Source organism: Parambassis ranga, chromosome 17 (assembly GCF_900634625.1).
Source record: "Parambassis ranga chromosome 17, fParRan2.1, whole genome shotgun sequence".
In the NCBI taxonomy this organism is placed as follows: Eukaryota; Metazoa; Chordata; class Actinopteri; family Ambassidae; genus Parambassis; species Parambassis ranga.
The window spans coordinates 8,300,821-8,324,558 of record NC_041037.1 but is presented as its reverse complement, the minus strand read 5'-3'; the positions used below and the strand labels follow the sequence as shown (position 1 = coordinate 8,324,558).

The following is a 23,738-nucleotide window of genomic DNA, read 5'->3' as shown; positions in this document are numbered from 1 at the left end:
AAGGTAGATTGAGATGACATATGCAGGTCTTGTTACACACACTTGCATGCCACTGGCTCTCATGCAGTGCACATCAGTCTTTCAGCTCCATCACTCAAAGAAGTCTATTAGGACATGATGCCAGCAAAGGGAGGCGGTGTTGATTTTAATGGCATGGTGAAGAAGTGGGCTGCTGAATTCAAACATGGCAGAAATGACCACTGTTGCAGCACTGATTAGTTTATATGCTTGTTGACCTCATGGGGTAAAAGCAGAACAGGGCATATCTAATATTCCAGGTATTTTATCTCCAAGTTGAAAAGTTAGATAAGATTCAGTAAAACCTGGTCATTACAACATACACTTCACAGTGACAACTGGCCATAATTCACCTCACTACACCCAGAAGTACATTTTCTTCCTATTTCCACCACCATACTTATTAATAATAATGATGGATTAATAATGATGGATAATTTTATGATACATTAATGTAAATAGTTTGTTTACATTATTTATCATTTAAAATTACATGAAACTCTTCATGACATTATGTGTTTATTCCTATTAACATTAACCATTAACTTAACCAGCAAGAGACTATAAAATTCTACATTGGTTTTATCTCATAAAATGTAAAATAAAATGAGTGAGGCACGCAGTCAAAGCCATAAACAACGGAAATGTAATGCAGTTCACAGAGTGCACCCTGGACTTTACGCCGAGCCTTGCCGATAAAGACTCACAGCCTCAGCTTGGGTGTTCCCAACAGTTTCAGTCAAGTAATTCAAGCACAAAGTGTTAATCTGAAGCTTAGCTAGTTATCATGCTTTAAGGATTGCTATGTGTGATTTTTCTCCAAACATGAGGAATTTATTTGTTCTGCTGTCAGGTAAGAGTCATCAAAGTCACAGCTGGTAAAATAAAGGGTATTAATTAGGATGAGGGAAAATTTACTAAATGTACACTGTTGTGGCTTAGTGCCTTTTTTTGGGTAAATCAATAATGGAAATGCCTCAATGATAACTAAAGTTATGATTATATATAGTTATTTTGTAATTTTATTGAAATTCTCTCCCTGTTATCATTTATTTACAGTATTCTTAGCCATAGTGTCCGCCTGTCCTGATGGCCACTTTCAATGCACATCTGGAGAATGTGTTTCTGTTCAACTCATCTGTAATTTCAAGGAGGATTGTATAGATGGCTCTGATGAGGAATTTTGTGGTACGAAGAAGTCTAACCTTTGAAGAACACGTTCAACTAGTTCTCTCAGATGTGTTATGAAGTCATGTATTATGCTATAGGTACGTGCAACTTTGAGCATCACGCCTGTGGTTGGAACGACACCAGTGATACCTCTTATTGCTGGAGAAGGCAGTTAGCAAACATTACCTCCATACCTGGAAAGGACCATACCACAGGAAGCTCTTGGGGTATTGTTGTTGTTTTTGTTGTGTTGTTGTTGTTGTTGTTGATGTTGTTGCTAACATATTTTGTTCATGTTCACAGGACATGTCATGCATATAGATGGTAAACAAGAAGGTCTCTGGGCAAAGGCTAATCTAGAGTATTCAGTTACCCATGTGGCTGCTCTGGGATGCCAGATCAGGTACTGAAAGCAATTATTTAACATGTGTGTTGTTATGGGAAAAGTCCTTGACTGACTGTTTTAAGATTCATCTTTTCATATGTTTATAGGTTTTGGTATCATATTCATGATAACAAGTCATCATTATTATCATCCCCCCTTAAAGTACAAATGGTCAGAGGCACCGATAAGAAAGATTTGCTGGAGATTTCTAAAAGTAAGACAGATGATTGGGAGAATGCCACGGCTTTTATTGGTAACCAGCCAGGAGGATACAAGGTTAGAAAAATGTCTTCACTTATAGTAATCTGTGTGTACATCTTACTCTACATGATCTTATTTTACTGTGTTACTTTATACAACTATTTATTTATGATAAACCTTGATTTAGTTTCACACTGTGTCCTCCAGGGCTGTTGAATCTCTTTGTGATCTTTATCATCCAGTGCTTATAACACCTAATTTCCACTTCCATCCATAAAGCAATCTAGGTTTTATTACTTTATTACGTGTGGTGAGCTCTGGACTGGTATCAGGGCAGCAAACCATCTTAAGAGCACTTCTGCTCACATATTTAAAAACTTGAACATGAATATGATTTTGGTTATTTGTTTAATACAGAATACAGAAAATATGTTGATTTCCCAGGACAGATGCGGAGTAACGCTTTCTTTGTGTAGCTGCTTTTTTCATTCAGCCATCCAATAATAGATGTCAAGGATATTATGCTGGATGATATCAGCTTTGAGAACTGCAGAGAGGAAGATATCCCAGAAGGGTCAGACCACTTGTCATGTGATTTTGAAAAGAAAATCTGTTCCTGGTACCATGACTACACTGCCAGTTTGCTGTGGGAAAGTAGTGATGTGGTCTTTGATGCCCCGAAGGGAAATGGTGAGTGTTCTACTGACTATAAACATGATGTTTTTGGTAGTACTGTGTAATACAAATTTATATTTTTACTCTTTCTTCCACAGGGTCATTCATGATCATAAGTGCTTCACCCTACATAAATATCTCATCAACAGCCAGACTCATCAGCTATCCCCAACCTGCAGATAAAGACATATGTGTGAGCTTCTTCTACCACATATTTGGAAGCAGCATCGGTATGTGGTTCTCTGGGCATAACTTTTCAGACAAAAATGCATATGTAATTCCTAAGTGCTTACATCTTAAGTGCTTCTTAAATACCTTACTGACATCCTTTATTACCTTTATCAGGCTCCTTGAAGTTTATTGCAAAGCGTTCTGGGCAACCAGAGACAGTTGTGTGGATGAGAAGTGGCACTCAGGGAAACAAATGGCGATTTGCAGATCTTACCTTCAGTAGTGGCAAACCAATACAGGTAAGATAAGAGAGGTGCAGTTGATTGTTCTTTTTATCTATGGTTTTATCTGGTTTAGCTGGTGCTCATTTGAAGGCATAATTTTGGGGCAATACACATTTATTTGTTAAAAGCTGTATCATTGAACATACAGTACAATTATCCTGCTCTTACTGAAAAATAGTTTTTTTCCCCCATTAACCTCCACAGTTAAATTAGTAAAAAATAAATCAAAATTTTGTCTCTATCGTCTTAATGTCATCAACCCTTAACACTTGAAATAATTTAGCCTGCTCTCTAGTTTATCATAGAAGCTGTGACGGGTGGTAAACAGGGGAGCATATCCATAGATGACATTGTGGTGTCCAGCAGTGGCTCTTGTCCACCTGAGAGAGAGTGCACCTTCCAGGGCTCCTTCTGTGGACTGCTACCCCACCCATCGACACACTTCAGCTGGAACCGAACCACTGGGGCATCCAAACCAGCCAACTCTTCAGGCCCTACTACAGATCACACTCTGGGGACACAACAAGGTTTGTACAACTCCATAAGAATACAAGCTAAATAGTCGCCAGAGCACAGTGATGCTTTTTACTAGAACAATAGTGCTTGGAGTAAATGCTTATACTAGCATGCTTACAGAAACTATACCAACTGCTAGCTGGTGTTCATACATACATACATAAATACAACAAGGATAAACAACATGTCACATACCTTTACCTCATATATAGGTTATTACCTGAGTGCACAGCTGTGGAGTCACCCTGCAGGGGCCAAAGTCGCAATGACAACTGCAGTGATGGAGCCCACCCCTCCCCATGGAGAATGCCTAATGTTTTGGTACTACATGGAAGAAAGTGGAGTTGGAGAACTCAGTGTTTACCTTCAAACTTCTGACAACCATAGTAACCCAATCCAGCAGTGGACAAGAAAAGGAGACCAGGGGAAGCACTGGAGGCATGGAAGAGTGACTTTGTTCAGCCCTGATTCTCCATATCAGGTGAAATGTGTTAATAAATTGAAAAGAAAAAGGATTAAATCCTTACTGAAATGAATAATTGATACATAAAGATAACTCACATATAGTAAAAAAAAAGAAGAGAAAGAGAATCGGGATCAGGAAGCACTCAAATATCAAGTTCAGACAGTTAAGCAGAAAAAATTGAGTTTGAGAAGTGTCATAAAAAGAAAGAGCAATGATGAAATAACACATTTTATAATTAAAAAACAAATTTACAGGTCATTTTTGAGGCGATGGCTGGGGATGGACTGAGGAGAGACATTGCTATTGATGACCTCACTGTCCTGAATGGTGCCTGCCCCCCTAGTGGTTAGTGACCACAAAAAACCTTTAATTAATAATGGGTAAAATTAATTAGTCTGTGTTTGGATGGTTGATGTGCTGCTGTGTTATTCCTTGAAGGTTTTTGCGACTTTGAGATGGACTTGTGTGGTTGGGTTAACAACCCTCCGACAGAGACAGGAGTGTACTGGGATTGGACATCAAGTGAAAGCAAGGGAAAATTTGTTCCTCGTAGGGACCACACCACAGATTCGTCTTTAGGTAAGATCCTTTACATATCTTTAAGAGTAACTAATGCATAAAAGTGGCAAGTGACTGCTCAGAATTGTTGGATATCCTTACCTTCATTCAGCTTTTACTTTACAAGTGAAACTATTCCTCAAAATCATCATCAATGAGATGGGGATATATATATGTGGAAACCAGCACAGTAGTTCTTTTTTATTATGTTCTGTGCTTTGACATAAAGTGATAAGAGCATGAGAGAGTTTTTATTTTAACTTTTTTTTTTTTTTACCTCAACAGGACATTTTGCATTGTTTACAGCCTCTAGTTCTAATAAAGAAAAGACAGCCCAGCTGGAGAGTGAGTCTATGGAGGCTGTAAACCGTGCTTGCCTGGAGATCTGGCATTATGCACTGATGTGGCTGACAAATGGTAAGTCTTCTGTGGGAAGGACAGATTTTTGGTGACTGCTTTTGAGACATTTAGAATAAAGAGATTTTGATGCTATATTAGTACATAGTAGTAATTAGGCTTAGAGTTGGTTATATTTTCTGACAGTTGACATTGAATCCAAGGAGAACCATCCTCATACCTTGTAAATACACACTAATTTCTTAATGATTTTTCCAGCACCGTCAGCTTTTACACTGACTGTGTTTGTCAATGAGTCTGTTGGATTGCGTCCTATATGGAATACAAATGGATTTTTGAACAACACATGGATCATGGACAGGGTGGATTACAGTGCATCAGGTCCACACCAGGTGCCACATCATTTCATTTCAACACATATATCTTCACAATGAATAAATCAAAAAGTATTAACTGTCATCTTTTACCACAGATTATTTTACATGTCAGGGCTCCTGCCTTAAAGGAAGGGAGTTTTGCTGTGGATGATGTCCACATCCACGACATGTCATGTGATGACATCATTCCAACAACCACACCGAACCCACCCACAACAACCACTGCTGCTCCTGCCTCTGGCATGGACTGCACGTTTGAAGAAGGTACACTGGAGTTCAGAGTTACAATATCAACTGAGATCTATTTAATGTGTGCATATTTCTATTCTCACTAAAGATTCATGCCTCTTACAATCTAATTTACATGTTTGTTGAAAAACAGGTCTGTGCAACTGGGTGCAGGAAGAAAGTGATGACCTAGACTGGACCCTCAGTAGTGGACTTGAAGTAGAACACCCATGGGATGGACCTAAGTACGATCATACTGCTGGGAATAATCAAGGTATTAAGTAGTAGTAGTGTTGACGAACACAATAAAAATTAAAAGAGAGCCTTAATGTAAAAACCTTATTTGCTATTAGAGAACTTAATGGCTGTTTTTCAAGAAAATCTGATTCCACTCATTCTATATCATGAAGTGATTAAAGAAGTAACACAAGCTGGTCTGTTCTTTCTGGTCTTTTTTGTCTCTCCCACCAAGGTTTATTTTTACTCCTGAATGGATCTGGACAAAAAGATGGTGAGAAAGCAGTCCTCTCTGTTCCTGTCATCAATATCGCGTCAAGAATGTGTGTCGAATTCTGGTATTACATGCTCGGGCCTTCAGTGTCTACTCTGGATCTGCTGGTTCAGACAGTAAGTTACTATCACACCAAACCTTCTACTGCAGACTTTGCTTACAGCATCAGTAATGATAATATTCTGTTCCAGAAATCCTCTAAACTGGTAATCTGGACTCGACAAGGGACACAAAATGCAGAGTGGGTGAACGCACAAGTAAACATCAATGCGAATGATGCAGTACAGGTAAACCTCTACTCTGATGACTGCCATTTTTAAAATATTTGACTTTTTTATATTAAATTTAGTATCCTCCCTTTTCAGATAATGTTCTCTGGCCACAGACACACAAGCAACAGAGGATTTATCGCTATTGATGACATTAGCGTGAAAGAGGGGGTGTGCAGTAATCAACGTATGTACACGTGATCCGGCACTGATGCTAACGAGAAGTCAAAACACACTAGAAATTGCTAGTTTTTCTGTTTTTCCATCATTGTAGATGTGTGTGGGTTTGATTCCAGCTTGTGTGACTTTGAGAATGATACCAGTCATTTGGGTCACTGGGGTCGCAGACAGGGAACAAAGCCTCATGTGGATCATACCTATGGAACTGAAAATGGTGAGTAAAAACCTGTGACAGTGAAACTGCAGACTGTGTGACTAAAAGAGCAACACAACATTTAGCTCCCCTTCATGCTGACACTTGCAACTTCAATTTACCTCGACATTTTGTATGAAAGGTGTGGCATCTTGTCATACTTCTGTGGGGGTAGTCACTGTGCTGATTTGTTGTAGGTTTCTACATGACTGTGCTGACATCAAATTCTACACAGACTGAGGTAGCCCAGCTGCTTACACCGGAGTTTACTTCAGCTACAGAGATCTGTGTACACTTCTGGTAAGTTCAAAGCTGCCATCTCACACAGAAACTGTTATCTGATACATATTTCATATGTCACTTTACTATGCATTCAGGTACTGGTTACCTGTAGATTCCTCTGACATCTTTGCGATCCATGTGCTGCGAAGCGGTGATGTGGGAAAAGCTCTTTGGCAGCGGCATGGAGCACCCTCTACAGGCTGGGAGGTGGCAGAGGTCACTGTGTCCTCACCTGCAAACTTCCATGTGAACAGATTTTCCTGTCTCTTTCATATTATGTTACCACAATGCATCCATTTATGCTGCAATGTAAAACTGTTCCTGTCCTTTCACCAGGTCGTGTTTAAGGCTGTCCACATGTCTGGAGCAAAATCTACTGTGAAATTAGATGATTATTCTGTGAGGGATGGGGCCTGCAGTCCACCAGGCAGCTGTGACTTTGAGACCGGACAGTGCACCTGGGTCAATGTCCCCACAGAACATGGACATGATTGGGTGCTGGCCCGTGGAAGCTCCCAGGGTCCACCAACAGACCATACCAGTCAAAGCCCCAAAGGTATAAGATTTATCTTTTAGCTCCTACTATGCTGCTCAATGATTAGCTTGGCCAATATGAAGGACAGAGATGTGAGTCTTTATTGAACATTTTGGTGAAGTGAAATATTCCTATTTGTCTAATTTTTCACCATGTCCCAAATGCCTCATAGTTAGTTGATCACCATCACTGTTGATAATTTTAACTGACCTTTCAGTTGACTCACTAAGCATGTTGCTTATTACTTCTGTTTTTCCTTCTGTGTTGTTGATGCTACCTCCTCTTTGCCCTACAAGAAATCCTCATTTCATTCACTTGAAACAAGGATAAAATCAATAGAAATTCAAATTGTATAATGAAGAGAATTATTCAGAGCTTGTTTTTGAAAATAAATACAGTCCTTACATGTTTTAGTTACTGATTACTAATTGATACATCATTGTTCTTATCAGGTTTGTTTCCTTTGTACTTGTAGGCTGGTTCCTGTTGAGCTCGTCTCTACACCAGAATCACAGCAGTGTAGCTCAGACAGTGTCTGAATGGATCCAAGTGGAAGTCACAACTTCCTGTCTCACCTTATGGTACTACATGAACAACAGGTCAGCAAAAAAAAAATCAGTGCATACAATTTGTGACAGTGCTGTACGAGAATGCTTTTCATCCTGTTTAGTTTCCTGGTTGACTTCCTCAGGAAGTGTGTACAAATGTCATTTAGTCATGAATCACCTGCTTCACTTTGTGCAAGACTGAGAAAATTCTGTAAGCCAGAGTTCACTTTTTACACAACTTTACCATCAGGTTTGAACCAAAACTGTTTTTTAAACAAACCTTTATTTTATTAATGTTTTTTTCAGGTTTTTGTATTAGTAGCAAAACATTATTTGCTACTAATTCACTCTTTTTGTGGTGTTGACACAAAGATTATGTATAAAATTAAGGCCAAAAAATGTGCTTGTTTTGGGGTAACTTGTGAAGTGATCCAATGATTCAAATGAGAGTAAACTGAAGCTGAAGCTTTTTTCACATATTAAACACAAACAGCGACTCCGGGATGTTGAGGGTGCTCATGCGTTCAGAACTATCAGAGAAGGACAACTTGGTGTTCCAGAGTAACAGCAGTGGGAACAGCTGGAGCAGCTTCTCTCTGTCTGTAGAGACGTCCAAACCCTTGCAGGTACCCAAAAGATGACATAACAGAAACTGACTAGACAGATAGAACAAAGAGTTCATATTCATGATGTTTTCATATTATGTCAACCACAGCTGCTGATTGAGGCACATTCTAACAACAGGGGATTTATTGCTGTGGATGATATCAGTCTTACAGCAGGCCATTGTCAAGGTACTACAGTTTCATTTGAGATTTTCTTTTTATAATAAATGATTATCAAAACAATGTTGTTTTTCTTATAGTGAATGAAACACATGGAGGATTTGTTGGTTGTGCTTTTGAAAATGGCACCTGCGACTGGGAAGATGTCAGCTTGGGCCAGTTTCAGTGGGTTAGAGGGAGGAATGCTAGTGGGAACACTGGACCGTCTGTGGACCACACACTGGGCACTGAGATGGGTAAGTACACACATAAGATCTTGACTCATTTTCCGATTACAGTACATTCTGTTGTTCTGTGTATTATGATGAGCGGTTTGTTACAAAAAAAGAAGCTGACTGTGAAAGTCCTTTAGTGTTTCCTCTTTCCTCTGTGTTAGCAGCGATGCTGAAGGGCAGTGTTTGCCACAGTTGCCACATCCTTGTTTTATTCTTGTTGGGTCTGAGATTGCTTGATTTTAAGATTTATGCCTACCATGAAATGGTGTCGCTCTGAATTTACACAGTACCTTTCCAGCTCCTAACAATATAAATGTTTGCTCTCTATCAAAATCTTGAGATATCTAGCATTTCTGAACAAAGTCATATAAATATATTATCTGTATTCAATATCTGCTTGTCATTCGTGCTTTCTACACACTGTTGTGACTGATTCTTGTTCTGTTTCCTCCAGGTTGGTACATGGCAGTAGACACTGACTGGGGCAATCAAATGAGTGCTGCGGTCCTGCAGAGTCCCAGTATGAAACAGGCCAGCTCCACCTGCACACTACACTTCTACTACAACATGCATGGAGAGGGTATGTTCAGTATTTCCATGTATATGACCAGAAGTTAAAAAAAACTTTATATGTTTCTGCATTTAATCTTCAACTCTTACTGTAACTGTTACAGACAATGGAGAACTCAGTGTGCTGCTGAATGATGGCTTCAGGACCACCAGACTGTGGTGGCTATCTGGTAACCATGGAAACATGTGGCAACATGCTGAGGTAAAGGTTGACCGAATCCCTCAGGACTTTACCATCCAGTTTGAAGCCTCCCGGTCATTTAACAAACCTGGACACATTGCCATTGATGACGTAGGCTTCATCAACTGCCCCCTGCCTGGTAGACCACCTACACATAAGTTTTTTTTATCATTTGACCTTTTTTTAACCTAAATTTATAAAGTATGTTTTGGTTTCCCCCGTAGAGCCCCAGCCACAGTGTCCTGAGAGTATGTTCAAGTGCGGTAACAATGTATGCGTGGACCCCAGCCGAGTGTGTGACTTCAGTGATGACTGTGGGGACTGGTCTGATGAAATCAACTGTGGTGAGATTCAGAAAGACAGATCATGCAGCGAAACAGTAGATTCTCAGCGTCTGTACACTAAAATATCCTTACATTGTTGTTTTTCACTCAATTATTGTCAATGTCTTTTCCTCCTACCTTGAAATGATGCAGTGGATAGGACAGAGCGCTGCAGCTTTGAACAAGGGATGTGTTCCTGGGCTGACAGTGATGTGGACACACCTGGAGCAGGATGGACACGACGCAAAGGAGAGGAAGCATGGCCCAACCATGGGCCTCAGAGGGATCACACCCAAAACTCTGCTGCAGGTATTAGGCTCTCTGAGATCTGTGTCTTATGTGTCTTCATTTGGAAAGCAGTGATGCTATGCTTTAGATGTGCTGTGTGATATTATCATATAGGTCACTATATTACACCTGGGACTCACATAAAAGGCCAGGCATCTGAGATTCTCTCCAAAACATTGCTACCAAGCCTAAACTGCACTGTGAGTATAACATATGGTCATCAAATTAACTATTAAATGGTTGTTGAAGCAATGCTGTTACCTGACTCCTTTGAAGTGATTGCAGTCTTGATAGGGAGCTGTTCACCTTAGGTGTCTGCCCACCTCAGCTCCTTGCCCATATTTTGATTAATTGCAAGTTGGGTGAAATCAGGTGCTGTCATGATGACACCCATAAGAGATCTTGTGGGTTTGTCTCTTTCATAATGTAAACAAAGGCAACAGCAGTCCACATTAGATTTCAGCCACTCAGTTACTGGATGGTCCCCACAGGCCATAATTCTTTGCTAAGCTAACTCTCCACTGCTTTACATCTGTTGTATGCTATCTGAATCAGCCACTAAAGTCACTTAGACAAACACCATGAACTCACATTAAAATAGCTAGTGACTTGTTTGCTCATTTCTCTGTTACTATACTTGTAGGTGAGATTCTTCTACTTCAGCTTGGATGATACATCAGCCAGACTGACGGCCAACTCCAGGACACTACGATCTGGTAGTGGCGATAGAGTGTTGTGGCTCAGAGAATCCTCACAAAGTTTCAGCTGGCAGAGAGCAGAGGTCACATTTTCCTCCTCAGCTAGTAGCAAGGTTAGTCAGGACACAGACGGCTAATTTAAAGTAGTAGACCTGGTGGAATCGGGTCCGATTGTGGTTTGTTCTCTGCAGATAGTCTTCAGCTACGAGCTCAGGGAAGGCTCCAGGGGGTTGGTTGCACTGGACGACATCTCTTTCTCTCAAGGGTGTCTGTTTGACACCAACAACAGTGAACTACCAGACACATCGTCCACCGCTGTCCCAACTACACCTTCAACCCTGACTACACCCATGAACCCCTGTCAGGTAAACTACAGTACCTGCCAACATGAACAAGCATTCAACAAAAAATAAGTCTAAATTCTCTTCCCTTTTCTTTGGTGTGGCAGGATAATGAGTTTCATTGTTGGCAGTCAGCTGGGAAAGTGTGTGTTTCAGCTACACTACGATGTGATTATCATCCTGACTGTCCACAGGGGGAGGATGAGACCGGCTGTGGTGAGAAATGCATGTTGCATACACTGCAATAGTTTATAGTATCTTACAGTTGATTTTCTTTAATAATATTTGCATATCTGCAACCGAGGTTTACATGACATTCATGCGAATGTCGGGGCCTAAGGTTTCATAGCAGAACATAGATCAGATCATCACGTGGCTTCCATTGGCTCTCACAGTTTATGACAATAATTACTGTATGCTTTGACATTGTGGCCGAAACTTAATTTTCAGAAGAGACAGGAAGTGCAGACAGATGGCCTTTCCCTGTAAGATAGTTAAGACCAAAGTGGTTTTTCCTTGCAATAAGGAAATATTTTGATTCACATAGAGGAACAACTCTTACAACATTTACTGTTGGATACAAACGTGCCCATTCTCTTGACACAAAAAGTGTTATTCACCTCCCTTCTTTCTGCATAAACATTAAAGTGTTACATTTTCACCTTTGCGTTTTAGGTGCATGCACATTTGAGAGTGATCAGTGCCAATGGACTGACATCAGTGATGGACAGAGCACATGGCAGAGACAGAAAGCCAGTAATGCCACTGAGCCACCCACAGACCACACTACAGACACAGGTGACTTTAAATAATTTTCTGGCTGATAAATATTTGAGGCAATAATCAATACATGTGAACATTTGTGGATTCAATTCTTATTCTCAGGCTACTACATGAGAGTGAATTTTGGCCAGGGGTCGACACAGAGAGAAGCCAGACTCCAGAGTCCCCCTCTCCCTTCTTCATCCCCCTACTGTCAGATTATGTACGTCATAATAGCCGTATTCCTCTGATTATTGTTATTATTATTGTTAAATATTTGTTTTCATAAAGAGTTGAATATTCAAGTGTATGAATTGCTCAATGCTCCCCCACCACCCCCCTGTCTTTCTACCATGCAACTGTCTTCCCAATCCAACACTCTCCCCTTCTTCCTTCCTTCTTTCCTTGACTCAGGTTTCACTTCCACATCAGCACAGAGAGTGCTGGGTCACTCAGAGTGCTTATGCAGCAGGCTGAGGGGAGTGAAGCAATCCTGTGGTCACGCAGTCACAACACTGTCTCCCACTGGACCCCAGAGCATCTGCCTCTGGGCCCGCACCAGCAGCACTATAAGGTGTCCACTCAACAACTGATCACTTTCTTTAGAAATGTTTAAAGACACATAAGCAGAGTCTCATTTTAGTTGAATTTATACCTTTTTTGTTTGTGTCATTGTACATTTTCCAAAATATGTCTAATACAGTGTTTGCTTTAAAAGTGTGATTATTTGCATTATTAGGTTTGGTTCAGTAGCACAAACACAGCAGCTCAGGGCGGCACCACCACTGGAGACCACATATTCGCTTTAGATGATGTCTCTTTTCTGAACTGTGAAAAATCCTACCAGCCTCCAGGTACACTCACCAAATGCACATGCTGCTAAATCCTTGGAGGAAATTTTGGGGAGATTGGTTTATTTTGAAATTCTTCTTCTCCTCAGCTCTGTCTGCCTTCGGCTGTTCTTTTGAAGATAGCCTGTGTGTTTGGGTGCAGTCAGCTGAAGATGAGCTGGACTGGCTCAGTGGATCAGGTCCGACTGAAACACCCAACACTGGGCCTGCAGGAGACCACACCACCGGAAAGGGTAAATAAAATGTTCAAATCTCTTTATTCAACCAGCCTTTATAAGGGGACAGTGCTCCCTAAATAATATTCATATTTTCCTGTGTAGTGTAACTGCACTGTTTTAGTGAGAGAGATCATTATAGAGGCAGAAAGGAGGATATATCCACTAGTGATGACAGGCTTGTTATTGTAATGCATGACTAGATGTAAACATGAATGGCATGCTGCCTTCTGTGTAGTAATTTGGTGTTGGTTGCAGGTTGCAGTTTGGTTCAAGTCCTGGAAAGCCCTTTCTCTAAAATATTTTATGATTTGTCAAAACCTCAAAAAAACAAAACAATCTGAGAGCTGCAAGACAGAATGTGCATAAAGTAGGGGCTCAAACACCAGTTCTTGTATTTGTCTGACAGGAAAATACCTTTACATCAAGAGCTCCTCACCCAGCTTGAAGGGGAATGCAGGCCAGCTGAAGTCCTCCCTGCTGCCACCCGCTGGTGAAGAAGGATACTGTTTCACATTTTGGTACCACATGTTTGGTTCTACTGTGGGTTCTTTGAGGATGTTTCTACAAACAACTGATCCCTGGAAGAAAACACTGGTAAAAAATGTGTATAAAATGTATTTTAAAACTGATCAAACAAAAAGAACTGACTGAAGTCAGAGAGGACCTCATTTTTTTTCACACTTCGGTTCTGTGGGAGTCTGGAGATATTACTTCCCTTTGCTGCGGTGTTAAAAAAACGGCTGTGAGGCTGATTGAGAAATATTTGTGGTTGTTTCTCTCTGTTATTATACTTTTCACATGGTTGTGAAATACTGATTGCAAAATAGCATTAATGCATGGTATAATGTGTGCAAGCGGCACAGTTTCAGTGCATATCACTGTGTTGCAAAAACCGCCTCACATCCTCATTGTGACTAGTGAATCAACCTCCTGTCTTTTCTGTAGGTGTGGCAAAAATCGGGAAACCAAGGGGATGAGTGGCTGTTCGTAAAGAGTCATGTGACCCTGCAGAGAGTCCACCAAGTGATTTTGGAGGCCACAGTGGGAGGAGAGGCAGGAGACATCGCTATCGATGACATCTCTCTCACCCATGGACCATGTCCTGCATCTGGTAATAAGGCTGAAGCTGAAGAATATCTATAAAAAAACATGTGCTTTGTAATATTAGGATGATGGCTTCTAATTTGATACAGGAGCCTTAAATAATACATTGATTGCACAAAACACATCAGGGAACCCCGTCATCACACTTGCTGATGTGCTCCTTGTGATGGAGATACAGTGAATCTTGTAATCATTAAACCCACATGTATTATTTACACTGTTTAAAATGTACTTACTACATACTTTTCTGTAGATGTGTGTGACTTTGAGGATGGGAGCTGTAACTGGCAGCAGCACACAGATGATGACTTTGACTGGGTCAGACATTCGGGCCACACTGACAACCCAAACACAGGACCAGACAGCGACCACACTACCAACACACCCATGGGTCACTACTACTACCTTCCTTCCTCTGTCACTGACAAAACTGGCCAGAAAGCTGTCATGTCTTCACCACTTTATCCTGCAGGTGAGAGTCAGCAGCACCATTATTCCAACATTTACAGACTGGCTTCAGGAAGGTGATTAGGATTGGACCCTAATGTAACTTGATGTCTATGCAGCTCACAGAAGTTGTTGCTGTGGTGCATATTCCCTGTGACATATCAGTGAAGAAATCCCATATAATGTGTTTTTTTATACTCCAGACAAAGGCTCCTGTGTGCAGCTGTGGTACCACATGTACGGTGAAGGAATGGGGACGCTTAATGTTTACCAGCAGAGCAAAGATGGAAAAGAAGCTCTGATTTTCTCACAGACAGGAGACCAGGGCCGACTGTGGAGGTTCGCTCAGGCTTCACTTCTGCCCCGAGTTCAGTCTTTCAGAGTGAGTCAGGAATGTGATCTAAAAAAAAGTAAAATAATAAAACTGTACTGTTCTAAGTAGTTACACACTTGTTGTTTCAGATTGTGGTGGAAGGTGTGAAGGTTGGCCCCACGCAGGAGGGAGACATGGCCTTTGATGATGTGCAGCTGACAGACGCTCACTGTTCTCCTCATGGATTTTGTGACTTTGAGAGCTCCATGTGCAGTTGGAGCAACCTTGGAGGCAACGTCGACCAGAGAGACTGGATCTGTGGCAGTGGAGCGACGGCTTACCCCAACACTGGACCCAGCGTGGATCACACCACAAACTCAACTAATGGTGATTACACGAAACAATCCATTTTAACTGGTCGATTCATCCTCAAGTTGACATAAAAAAAAATCAGTGTAGCAGTTGTATTTGCCTCTCATTTTTAGAGTGCAACATCCTTCCACACACTAAGTAATCCAGCACAGATCATATCATATGATAAAATAACATGAGAGCTCCCTCTGCTGTTAGTTTGAGTTCTGTTTTTGTGTTTCCAACAGGTCATTATGTTTACGTGGACAGCTCTGTGGGTGAGTGGGGAGACATGTCCTTCCTCATTAGTGATGTGTTCCAGCCATCCACCAGAGGACACTGTCTCACATTCTGGTACCACATGCACGGCAACCACATCGGGACTCTAAGACTTTACATAAATGACAGGTAACTCGGGGATCATCAACAATAAACATGAGACTTCTGGTAATGAACTTGCACTGTTTTAACTCACAGGAAGATGCAGGCTGGAGGAAATGAAGAAGGACTTCTGAAGTGGATTGAAACAGGAAACAAGGGAGAAGAGTGGCAGGAGGCCAGTGTGTCTGTGAATCATGAAGAAGCCTTCTGGGTAATAATGAGCTTATGACAGGTTACGTCAGGGATAGTCTGACCGTTTCACACAAAGTTCAGTGTTGCTTCTGTGTATTAAAACATTCCAGAGCTAACATACAGTGGAAAGCAGTCAGCTAGCATGCAGAACAATCCAACAAGCCTTCTCAGTGCTGCCTTTAAACATCTCTTTCTCTTCTCTTTGTAATGTTGCCACAGTTTGTGTTTGTGTATCAGAGGGGCATGAATACCGGTGGGGATGTTGCTCTCGATGATATTACCATCGTCCCCAGCAGCTGCTACTCAGAGCCTCCCATCTTTCCTTCTGATAATAATGGTAACCTGAAGGCCCCACACAGGCACTTTATTCATGCATACATAACGTGGATTAATCAAACAGCTTCATGCATGAGATATTTGTCACAGATTCTCCCCTGCATGTTTCTCAGCTTTGTTCAAACTGAAGAATATTTACTTGAATAAATATGTGCCCTTGTGGTGCTTCTCTGTCTGCAGACATGCTGTCGATTGGCCTTGCAGTTGGTCTGACTCTGGTGGCTGGAGTCATCATCTCTGTCTTCCTCTTTATGCTGAACGGGAGGCGCAAAGTAATGTACGCACACTGATTTAAATACTACATTTAATAACCGAAGATTGACATTTTATATTTAAATATATTAATATATAATATATTAAATATATTTATATTTTTGTTTACATTTCTATATTTGTGTGTGTTAGGAACGAGCCGTCAATCCTGAGTAGCGAGGTGACTGACAGGAGCTCCGTGTTCAACCTCCAGGACTCCAGAGTCAATGTGAGTATGGAGGATTTGATAACAGGACATCTTGTCCTGGTCTCACAGAGATCAGGTGGTTTAAAGATTGGTTTTTTGTTTTGTTTTTTTCCAGGAAACACAAAATGGAACTGAAGCAGACTTTTCCTTCTACAACATACTTTACGATCCATCGCCTGTAAGAGACGCCATCATGACCTCGTCTGACACTTAGTCCAGATTTGTTTCTCTAGAAAATGACAATTAACAAGTAAGCCCACTGTAAATTATTTTCTTTTGCTTGAAGACATTTTTAATGTAATTTAAAATAAAATAATAATAAAAAATGTTTGCTGACATATTTGAGTCTGGCTTTGTTTTGAGGAGGAATAGAAACACTGTAAATCAAAAGTACATTTTTAGGCCTATTTCTGGCTATATTGAATATCTCAGTGAACACACATTGTTAAAGTCAAGTATGACACACACACACACAGAGGCATGCACACGCACACGTGACATGAGACCCGCTCTGTAGCGGCAGCGCCCCCTGGTGCCGCACCCTGAGAACCGCACCTCAGTCGCAGCAGCCGACGCAGCAGCAGCAGCGTCTTTCCTGTCACCACCGGGACTGCCTGTCCTCAGAGGCAGCTTGTCTACAGCAATAAAACTTCACACGCGAGGACCTACAACCTGCAGACAACATGGTGAGTCCACTGCGAGCGCTGATGATTGTGTGTTTACTGTATTTTTGACAGGAGGGCTGTCAGTCTGCCGCTGCGCACAATGACCTCAATGTGCAGTGTTAAAATCGGCGCAACATGACAGGTGTGTGAAACGGATGCCGATGCCCGGTGGAGGTGTTTTGTTGAGCAGATAAAGTCTCTGTATGTGGTCTGATATAACATGCGCAGCAGCCGGCTGATAAGGCAGGGCTGTGGCCTGGCCCGCTTTGCCTCACTGTGACGTGCATTGCAAAGCTGTTGGGGCATGACTGCAGAGTCATATCACGTTAATACACTGGGAGAAGGACGCATGGCGCTGACATGTACAACAGACACGGCGAATACTTGTTTTCTTTAACTTCTATATTCAGATTACAACAGATTGCGTCGCTTTATTTAATATAAAAAGGTGAAAAAATCTGAATCACAGGCCTTGACGTCATGGACTGCATTGCTTTTCATCACAGTGCTTACAATGCAGATGACAGTATAGTGTCATTATTTCTATATATCACACTTTAGGTTGTTGATATGTTGTTAGTTGATAATACTGGAATTATTATGCAGTCTGAAGGAATTCAACATGCTAAATAAGGCCGGAACATAGACTCCTAAAGCCTACATAGGCCTGTAATGATGGATTATACTCCTGTCACACACATACAAAAGTCCTCACTGTGTGATCCGAGAGAACTCCTCATATATTACACTGTAAGGGCGAGCTGCCTTGTTTTGACAGCATGTCACCTGAATGTCCAGGTATTCACAGTAGTGCCTGGGCCTGTTTTTGTGTGATCTGCATTGTCCCATTCAGCTGCGCCACGTGAGAGGTGACTCAGTAATACCTGATCTCCTGTTTGCTTATAACCAGGAGGTAAAGTCATCAAGAGGTCCACGCTCTCGCCTTCCTTACTAGATTCAGTTTCAAACATGTCTTTCCTTTTATAACTCTACTTGGAACAGGAGTGGAGGTCTGGTAGTGGACATAAATAGACTTGGATGATGAATAACTTCAGCCTCTGCTGATGTACATAGATTAATGTAACCCCCCACACACATCTCACACACACACACACCTCTGTTCCACTTCTCCTTCTTAACCTGCCCCCCTTTCCAACAGGTGAACTTCACTGTGGATCAGATCCGTGCCATCATGGACAAAAAGTCCAACATCAGGAACATGTCTGTGATCGCCCACGTGGATCATGGGAAGTCCACGCTGACTGACTCTCTGGTGTCCAAGGCAGGGATCATCGCCTCAGCCCGTGCTGGAGAGACACGCTTCACAGACACACGCAAAGATGAGCAGGAGCGCTGCATCACCATCAAATCAACGTATGTGGTTCAGAAAATATGGCTTAATATACGGACTTACTGGTAGATTACCCAGAATGCTGGGATGTTTTTCCTGTCCAATATATCCTATATGATTTGATACCCGCTAAACACTGCTTGTCATGTTGAAAAAAAGTGACATCACTTTTAGAAATGAGCACCTCCCACTTCGAACAAGAGATGAGCACAGAAAAAAACAGCCTGAACAGTAAAATGTACATCAATGCAGTAACTTATCGATCACATTGTTGTTCCTTAGCTGAGCAGCACAGTCTCCTCTCAGCTGAGCTGCCTCCTCAGAGGCCATTTCTGAGATGACTTAGCTCAAACCATCCTGCCCAATGGCCATGGCGATTAAAAAGCTGGTGCTTATTCTTAATAAAGGTGAATTATTATGAGAGTAAATCATTATGTCACTTGTGAGTCACTATAACACAAGACGTTCCTTTGTATTTATTTTTGCCCCATGGGCCTATTTTAGAATTTGAACACCTCCAGCCTAAATCTCTCACCCTCATATTGTCCCCTCTCTCCTCTTCAGGGCCATCTCTCTGTATTATGAGCTTGAAGAGAACGACTTGGCGTTTATCAAGCAGAGTAAAGATGGAAACGGCTTCCTCATCAACCTGATAGATTCCCCGGGTCACGTTGATTTCTCCTCTGAAGTCACTGCTGCCCTCAGAGTCACTGATGGAGCCCTGGTGGTGGTGGACTGTGTTTCAGGTAATTACCTGACGTCTGACACCCCCTATCATCCTCTCACACATGTTACAGATCACCTGTTTGTTTCCTCTGGCAGGTGTGTGCGTGCAGACTGAGACCGTGCTGCGGCAGGCCATCGCTGAGCGCATCAAGCCCGTCCTGATGATGAATAAGATGGACCGGGCCCTGCTTGAGCTGCAGCTGCAGCCAGATGAGCTATTCCAGACTTTTCAGCGCATCGTGGAGAACGTCAACGTCATTATCTCCACCTACGGAGAGGATGAGGGGGGGCCCATGGGGAGCATCATGGTGACGTTTAAACACAAACAACAATTTGTGTTCTGAACCGTCTTGTCTTGAAAAAGTTACATCGCACTAAACATGTCTATGTTCCTCAGATCGACCCCGTTATCGGCACAGTTGGGTTCGGCTCTGGCCTTCACGGCTGGGCTTTCACTTTGAAGCAGTTTGCTGAGATGTATGTGGCTAAGTTTGCTGCTAAAGGCATTGCTCAGCTGGGACCAGCAGAGAGGTCTAAGAAAGTGGAAGACATGATGAAGAAACTGTGGGGAGACAGGTAAACACGAGCACATGTCCATAACTATAAAGAGTAAGTTAACACCAGGCTGAAAAGCAGCTGCTCACTCCGGTTTCAAGTTCAAGCTCACTGCAGCAGTTATGCTGGGTGTGCTAAGGACAGCGCACCTGCTGCACCTGTGACCACGCTGAAGTTCCTCAAGTTCATTTCTGCATCACTGCAGTGACATGTTACACCACTGGGTGTCAGCAAAAACACCATTTTCAGCTGGTATTAATTTGTTCTTTAAACTGTTTTGCACACTACAAGTCGTCTTAATATTATGCATATACATGTTAAAAAGACTATCAGCAACTGGTATTCATCATAATGCTATGCACAGATTTATATGCTTCTTCCAGATATTTTGATCCAAGTGCCGGCAAATTTAGCAAAACCGCCACCGGGCCTGATGGTCAAAAATTACCTCGAACCTTCTGTCAGCTTGTTCTGGACCCCATCTTTAAGGTGACTGGAAATACAGTTAAGGAGTCAGTATTTGTATGTGTGCCTACAACAGAGGAAACAACTTGGAGCATTAAGTTGATTATACCCTCATATGAATAGTGATTAGTCAAAAGTTTTTTCTTCAGGTTGATGCTGTGTTGTCGACCTCTAGGTGTTTGATGCCATCATGAATTTTAAAAAAGAAGAGACAGCCAAACTAATTGAAAAGCTGGATGTCAAACTGGACTCAGAGGACAAGGAGAAGGAGGGGAAGCCCCTGCTGAAGGCCGTGATGCGTCGCTGGCTGCCTGCCGGAGACGCCCTCCTCCAGATGATTACCATTCACCTGCCCTCCCCTGTCACTGCACAGAAATATCGCTGCGAGCTCCTCTATGAAGGGCCAGGAGACGACGAGGCGGCAATGGGTCAGTGAAAGACCTTCACCTTTATCGCTCAATCAGCTTCATTGTTCCTGTCATAATAGTGGCTTTCTTCTTTTTCAGGTATTAAGAACTGTGATCCTAAGGCTCCTCTGATGATGTATATATCCAAGATGGTCCCAACCAGTGACAAAGGTCGTTTCTACGCCTTTGGCCGCGTGTTTTCTGGCTGTGTGTCCACGGGCCAGAAGGTGCGCATCATGGGGCCAAACTTCACCCCAGGCAAGAAGGAGGACCTCTACATCAAACCCATCCAGAGGTGAGCATGTGCAAACTGTGCAGAGACTCCTGGACAGAGGAGAGAAAAGAAGTTCTAAATGCTTGCTTAAACCGTGTTCATCCAGGACGATTCTGATGATGGGTCGGTACGTGGAGCCTATTGAAGATGTCCCATGTGGCAACATTGTGGGTCTTGTTGGAGTAGACCAGTTCCTGGTGAAGACCGGCACCATTACCACCTATGAACAGGTAGTGCATTCTCTTAATCGGACTGTTCCTGTTTATAACAACACAAATGTCTTATCAGCTCAGTAACTTTACCTGCAGTCTCACAACATGAGGGTGATGAAGTTCAGCGTGAGCCCCGTGGTCAGAGTCGCTGTGGAGGCCAAGAATCCAGCCGACCTGCCCAAGCTGGTGGAGGGTCTGAAGCGTCTGGCCAAGTCGGACCCCATGGTGCAGTGTATTATTGAGGAATCCGGGGAGCACATCATTGCTGGAGCAGGAGAGCTGCACTTGGAGATCTGCCTGAAGGACCTGGAGGAGGATCATGCCTGCATTCCACTGAAGGTAGGGGACCAGCTGAGAATGGAGGAGCAGAGAATTTTAACAACGCATATCCACAGTTCTCACTCTTAACTCCGCCTCTCTGTAGAAATCAGACCCCGTGGTGTCTTACAGAGAGACGGTGACGGAAGAATCAGACCAGATGTGTCTGTCCAAGTCCCCCAACAAGCACAATCGTCTCTTTATGAAGTCCCGCCCATTCCCCGATGGCCTGGCTGAGGACATTGAGAAAGGGGATGTCACCGCTCGGCAGGAGCTGAAAGCCCGCGCACGTTACCTCGCTGATAAGTACGAGTGGGAGGTGACAGAAGCCAGGAAGATCTGGTGCTTCGGTCCAGATGGAACAGGGCCCAACCTGCTGATAGACATGACAAAGGGGGTTCAGTACCTCAATGAGATCAAGGACAGTGTAGTGGCTGGTTTCCAGTGGGCGACTAAGGAGGTGGTTGATTAAACTGGATTCTACATTTTCAATGATTTTACATAATCAGATGCATTTGTGATGTTGCACAAAGTGTGACCGCGTCTGTGCTCATCCTGCAGGGTGCACTGTGTGAGGAGAACATGCGTGCAATCCGCTTCGACATTCATGACGTGACTCTGCATGCAGACGCCATTCACCGCGGTGGAGGACAGATTATTCCCACAGCTCGCAGGGTCCTGTACGCCTGCCAGCTCACCGCTCAGCCTCGACTCATGGAGCCGGTCTATCTGGTGGAGATACAGGTCAGTGTGTATGGAAGCAGGTTTGTGACTGGTGACCACACACCATTTAACAAAAGTCTTTAATGTCTCTAAACTGCCAATAGATTAAAAAATTAAATGCAACATTGACGATGGGCTGCTTGCTAAATCTGTGATTGTCTGGCTCATGCAGTGCCCCGAGCAGGTGGTCGGTGGGATCTATGGTGTGTTGAACAGGAAACGAGGTCATGTGTTTGAAGAATCACAGGTGATGGGTACTCCCATGTTTGTGGTGAAAGCCTACCTGCCTGTCAACGAATCCTTTGGTGAGTTGTTTTAGTCTGTTATCAATGGTATATATAGAAACTCCTGGCTCATCATAGCTGGACCTTTGACCATGTGAGGGTATTTATTTGGCATTTGTTTCCTGCAGGGTTCACAGCTGACCTGCGCAGTAACACTGGAGGCCAGGCTTTCCCTCAGTGTGTATTCGATCACTGGCAGATTCTCCCAGGAGACCCCAGCGACGCCACCAGCAGACCCTTCCAGGTTGTCGCTGAAATTAGGAAACGCAAAGGTCTGAAAGAGGGCATACCTGCTCTGGACAACTACTTGGACAAACTGTAAAAAATAGACCCTCCCCGGATCAAAAAATACCAAATCAGTCTCTAAACCCTACCCTGTGGGCACTTTAAAATCTTTGCACAGGCTTAAAAGATACATCGCACAAATTGTTTTTACTTTTGAGTCCGGAGCAGAAGCAAAGCTTATGCTTTCATTGTACGCTAGTGGAGGCAACAGTGCTTTTTTCCATTTTACAGCTACAGTACACCAAGTGCCTACGGAGAGGGTTTTGGGGAGCAATTGGATCAAAGCAGTAGTATTATCAATTCCTTGTTTCTTCTATTCCTTCACATCATCCCTTTTACCTCCCACTTTAACCACTTTATCTGCCAGGATGGGCCTGTACAGTGCACTGTGATACTGCTGCAATAATGCTTATTTAAATGGATCATGGCCAGAAAAAAAACAAAAAAACATGGAGATCACAATAAAGTGTTACAGAAGTCAAACTCACTGGATTGATATGTTTGTTCAGTGAACAATGAATAAAGCCATGATACAAATGTGCCAGCTATAGACAAGAGAAGTGGTAACACACACACACACACTGTAATGCATGAGAAAAATACCCTGTACTATGATTAATTACTACTATGATTAATACTATGGTTTTATTAATGTGCACATGTTGCTTTATATACTGCTGTGAAGCCTAATGCATCAAAGCAATATATATATATATATATATATTTAAAAATA

General features: G+C 42.5%; 2 protein-coding genes across 3 annotated transcripts; both read left to right on the top strand.

The window, feature by feature from the left end:
- The first annotated feature begins 756 nt into the window (after window positions 1–756).
- LOC114449839 (MAM and LDL-receptor class A domain-containing protein 2) lies at window positions 757–17,066 on the top strand. 2 transcript variants are annotated; one of them, XM_028427674.1, is made up of 51 exons: window positions 757–871; window positions 1,078–1,206; window positions 1,287–1,415; window positions 1,492–1,591; window positions 1,681–1,849; window positions 2,251–2,464; window positions 2,548–2,679; window positions 2,795–2,919; window positions 3,200–3,431; window positions 3,633–3,901; window positions 4,141–4,231; window positions 4,325–4,465; window positions 4,730–4,861; window positions 5,060–5,193; window positions 5,274–5,442; window positions 5,561–5,680; window positions 5,879–6,033; window positions 6,109–6,204; window positions 6,283–6,373; window positions 6,461–6,580; window positions 6,757–6,859; window positions 6,937–7,087; window positions 7,178–7,397; window positions 7,852–7,975; window positions 8,418–8,550; window positions 8,640–8,718; window positions 8,790–8,945; window positions 9,379–9,504; window positions 9,599–9,814; window positions 9,900–10,019; window positions 10,152–10,307; window positions 10,401–10,486; window positions 10,930–11,097; window positions 11,176–11,349; window positions 11,433–11,541; window positions 12,001–12,123; window positions 12,211–12,310; window positions 12,502–12,661; window positions 12,827–12,941; window positions 13,028–13,171; window positions 13,563–13,750; window positions 14,102–14,267; window positions 14,514–14,732; window positions 14,911–15,089; window positions 15,170–15,407; window positions 15,620–15,779; window positions 15,849–15,963; window positions 16,164–16,281; window positions 16,461–16,557; window positions 16,686–16,761; window positions 16,856–17,066. In XM_028427674.1, the coding sequence occupies exons 1-51, from the start codon at window positions 823–825 to the stop codon at window positions 16,952–16,954; spliced, it is 7,215 nt and encodes a 2,404-aa protein (XP_028283475.1). In that variant the 5' UTR covers window positions 757–822; the 3' UTR covers window positions 16,955–17,066. The 2 variants fall into 2 exon arrangements, 1 of the variants encoding a protein (XP_028283475.1); XR_003672014.1 differs by lacking the exons at window positions 16,164–16,281; window positions 16,856–17,066 and having other exon boundaries at window positions 16,686–16,756.
- Window positions 17,067–17,267: 201 nt separating this feature from the next.
- On the top strand, window positions 17,268–23,488 carry LOC114450122 (elongation factor 2). The gene is made up of 14 exons (XM_028428074.1): window positions 17,268–17,426; window positions 18,565–18,779; window positions 19,321–19,502; window positions 19,579–19,790; window positions 19,880–20,058; window positions 20,421–20,526; window positions 20,678–20,930; window positions 21,009–21,204; window positions 21,290–21,413; window positions 21,492–21,734; window positions 21,820–22,173; window positions 22,275–22,457; window positions 22,609–22,741; window positions 22,849–23,488. The coding sequence occupies exons 1-14, from the start codon at window positions 17,424–17,426 to the stop codon at window positions 23,040–23,042; spliced, it is 2,577 nt and encodes an 858-aa protein (XP_028283875.1). The 5' UTR covers window positions 17,268–17,423; the 3' UTR covers window positions 23,043–23,488.
- Window positions 23,489–23,738: the final 250 nt, after the last annotated feature.

What these genes read in the sequence shown, in the direction of transcription:
- LOC114449839 (XM_028427674.1), top strand. Translation starts at nt 823, where the DNA reads ATGTGTGATTTTTCTCCAAACATGAGGAATTTATTTGTTCTGCTGTCA. An exon ending in TACCTATGGAACTGAAAATG is followed by an intron (nt 6,581 to 6,756) that starts GTGAGTAAAAAC and finishes GATTTGTTGTAG; the next exon opens with GTTTCTACATGACTGTGCTG. An exon ending in ATCATGAAGAAGCCTTCTGG is followed by an intron (nt 15,964 to 16,163) that starts GTAATAATGAGC and finishes ATGTTGCCACAG; the next exon opens with TTTGTGTTTGTGTATCAGAG.
- LOC114450122 (XM_028428074.1), top strand. An exon ending in AGACGACGAGGCGGCAATGG is followed by an intron (nt 20,931 to 21,008) that starts GTCAGTGAAAGA and finishes CTTCTTTTTCAG; the next exon opens with GTATTAAGAACTGTGATCCT. An exon ending in CCATTACCACCTATGAACAG is followed by an intron (nt 21,414 to 21,491) that starts GTAGTGCATTCT and finishes CTTTACCTGCAG; the next exon opens with TCTCACAACATGAGGGTGAT.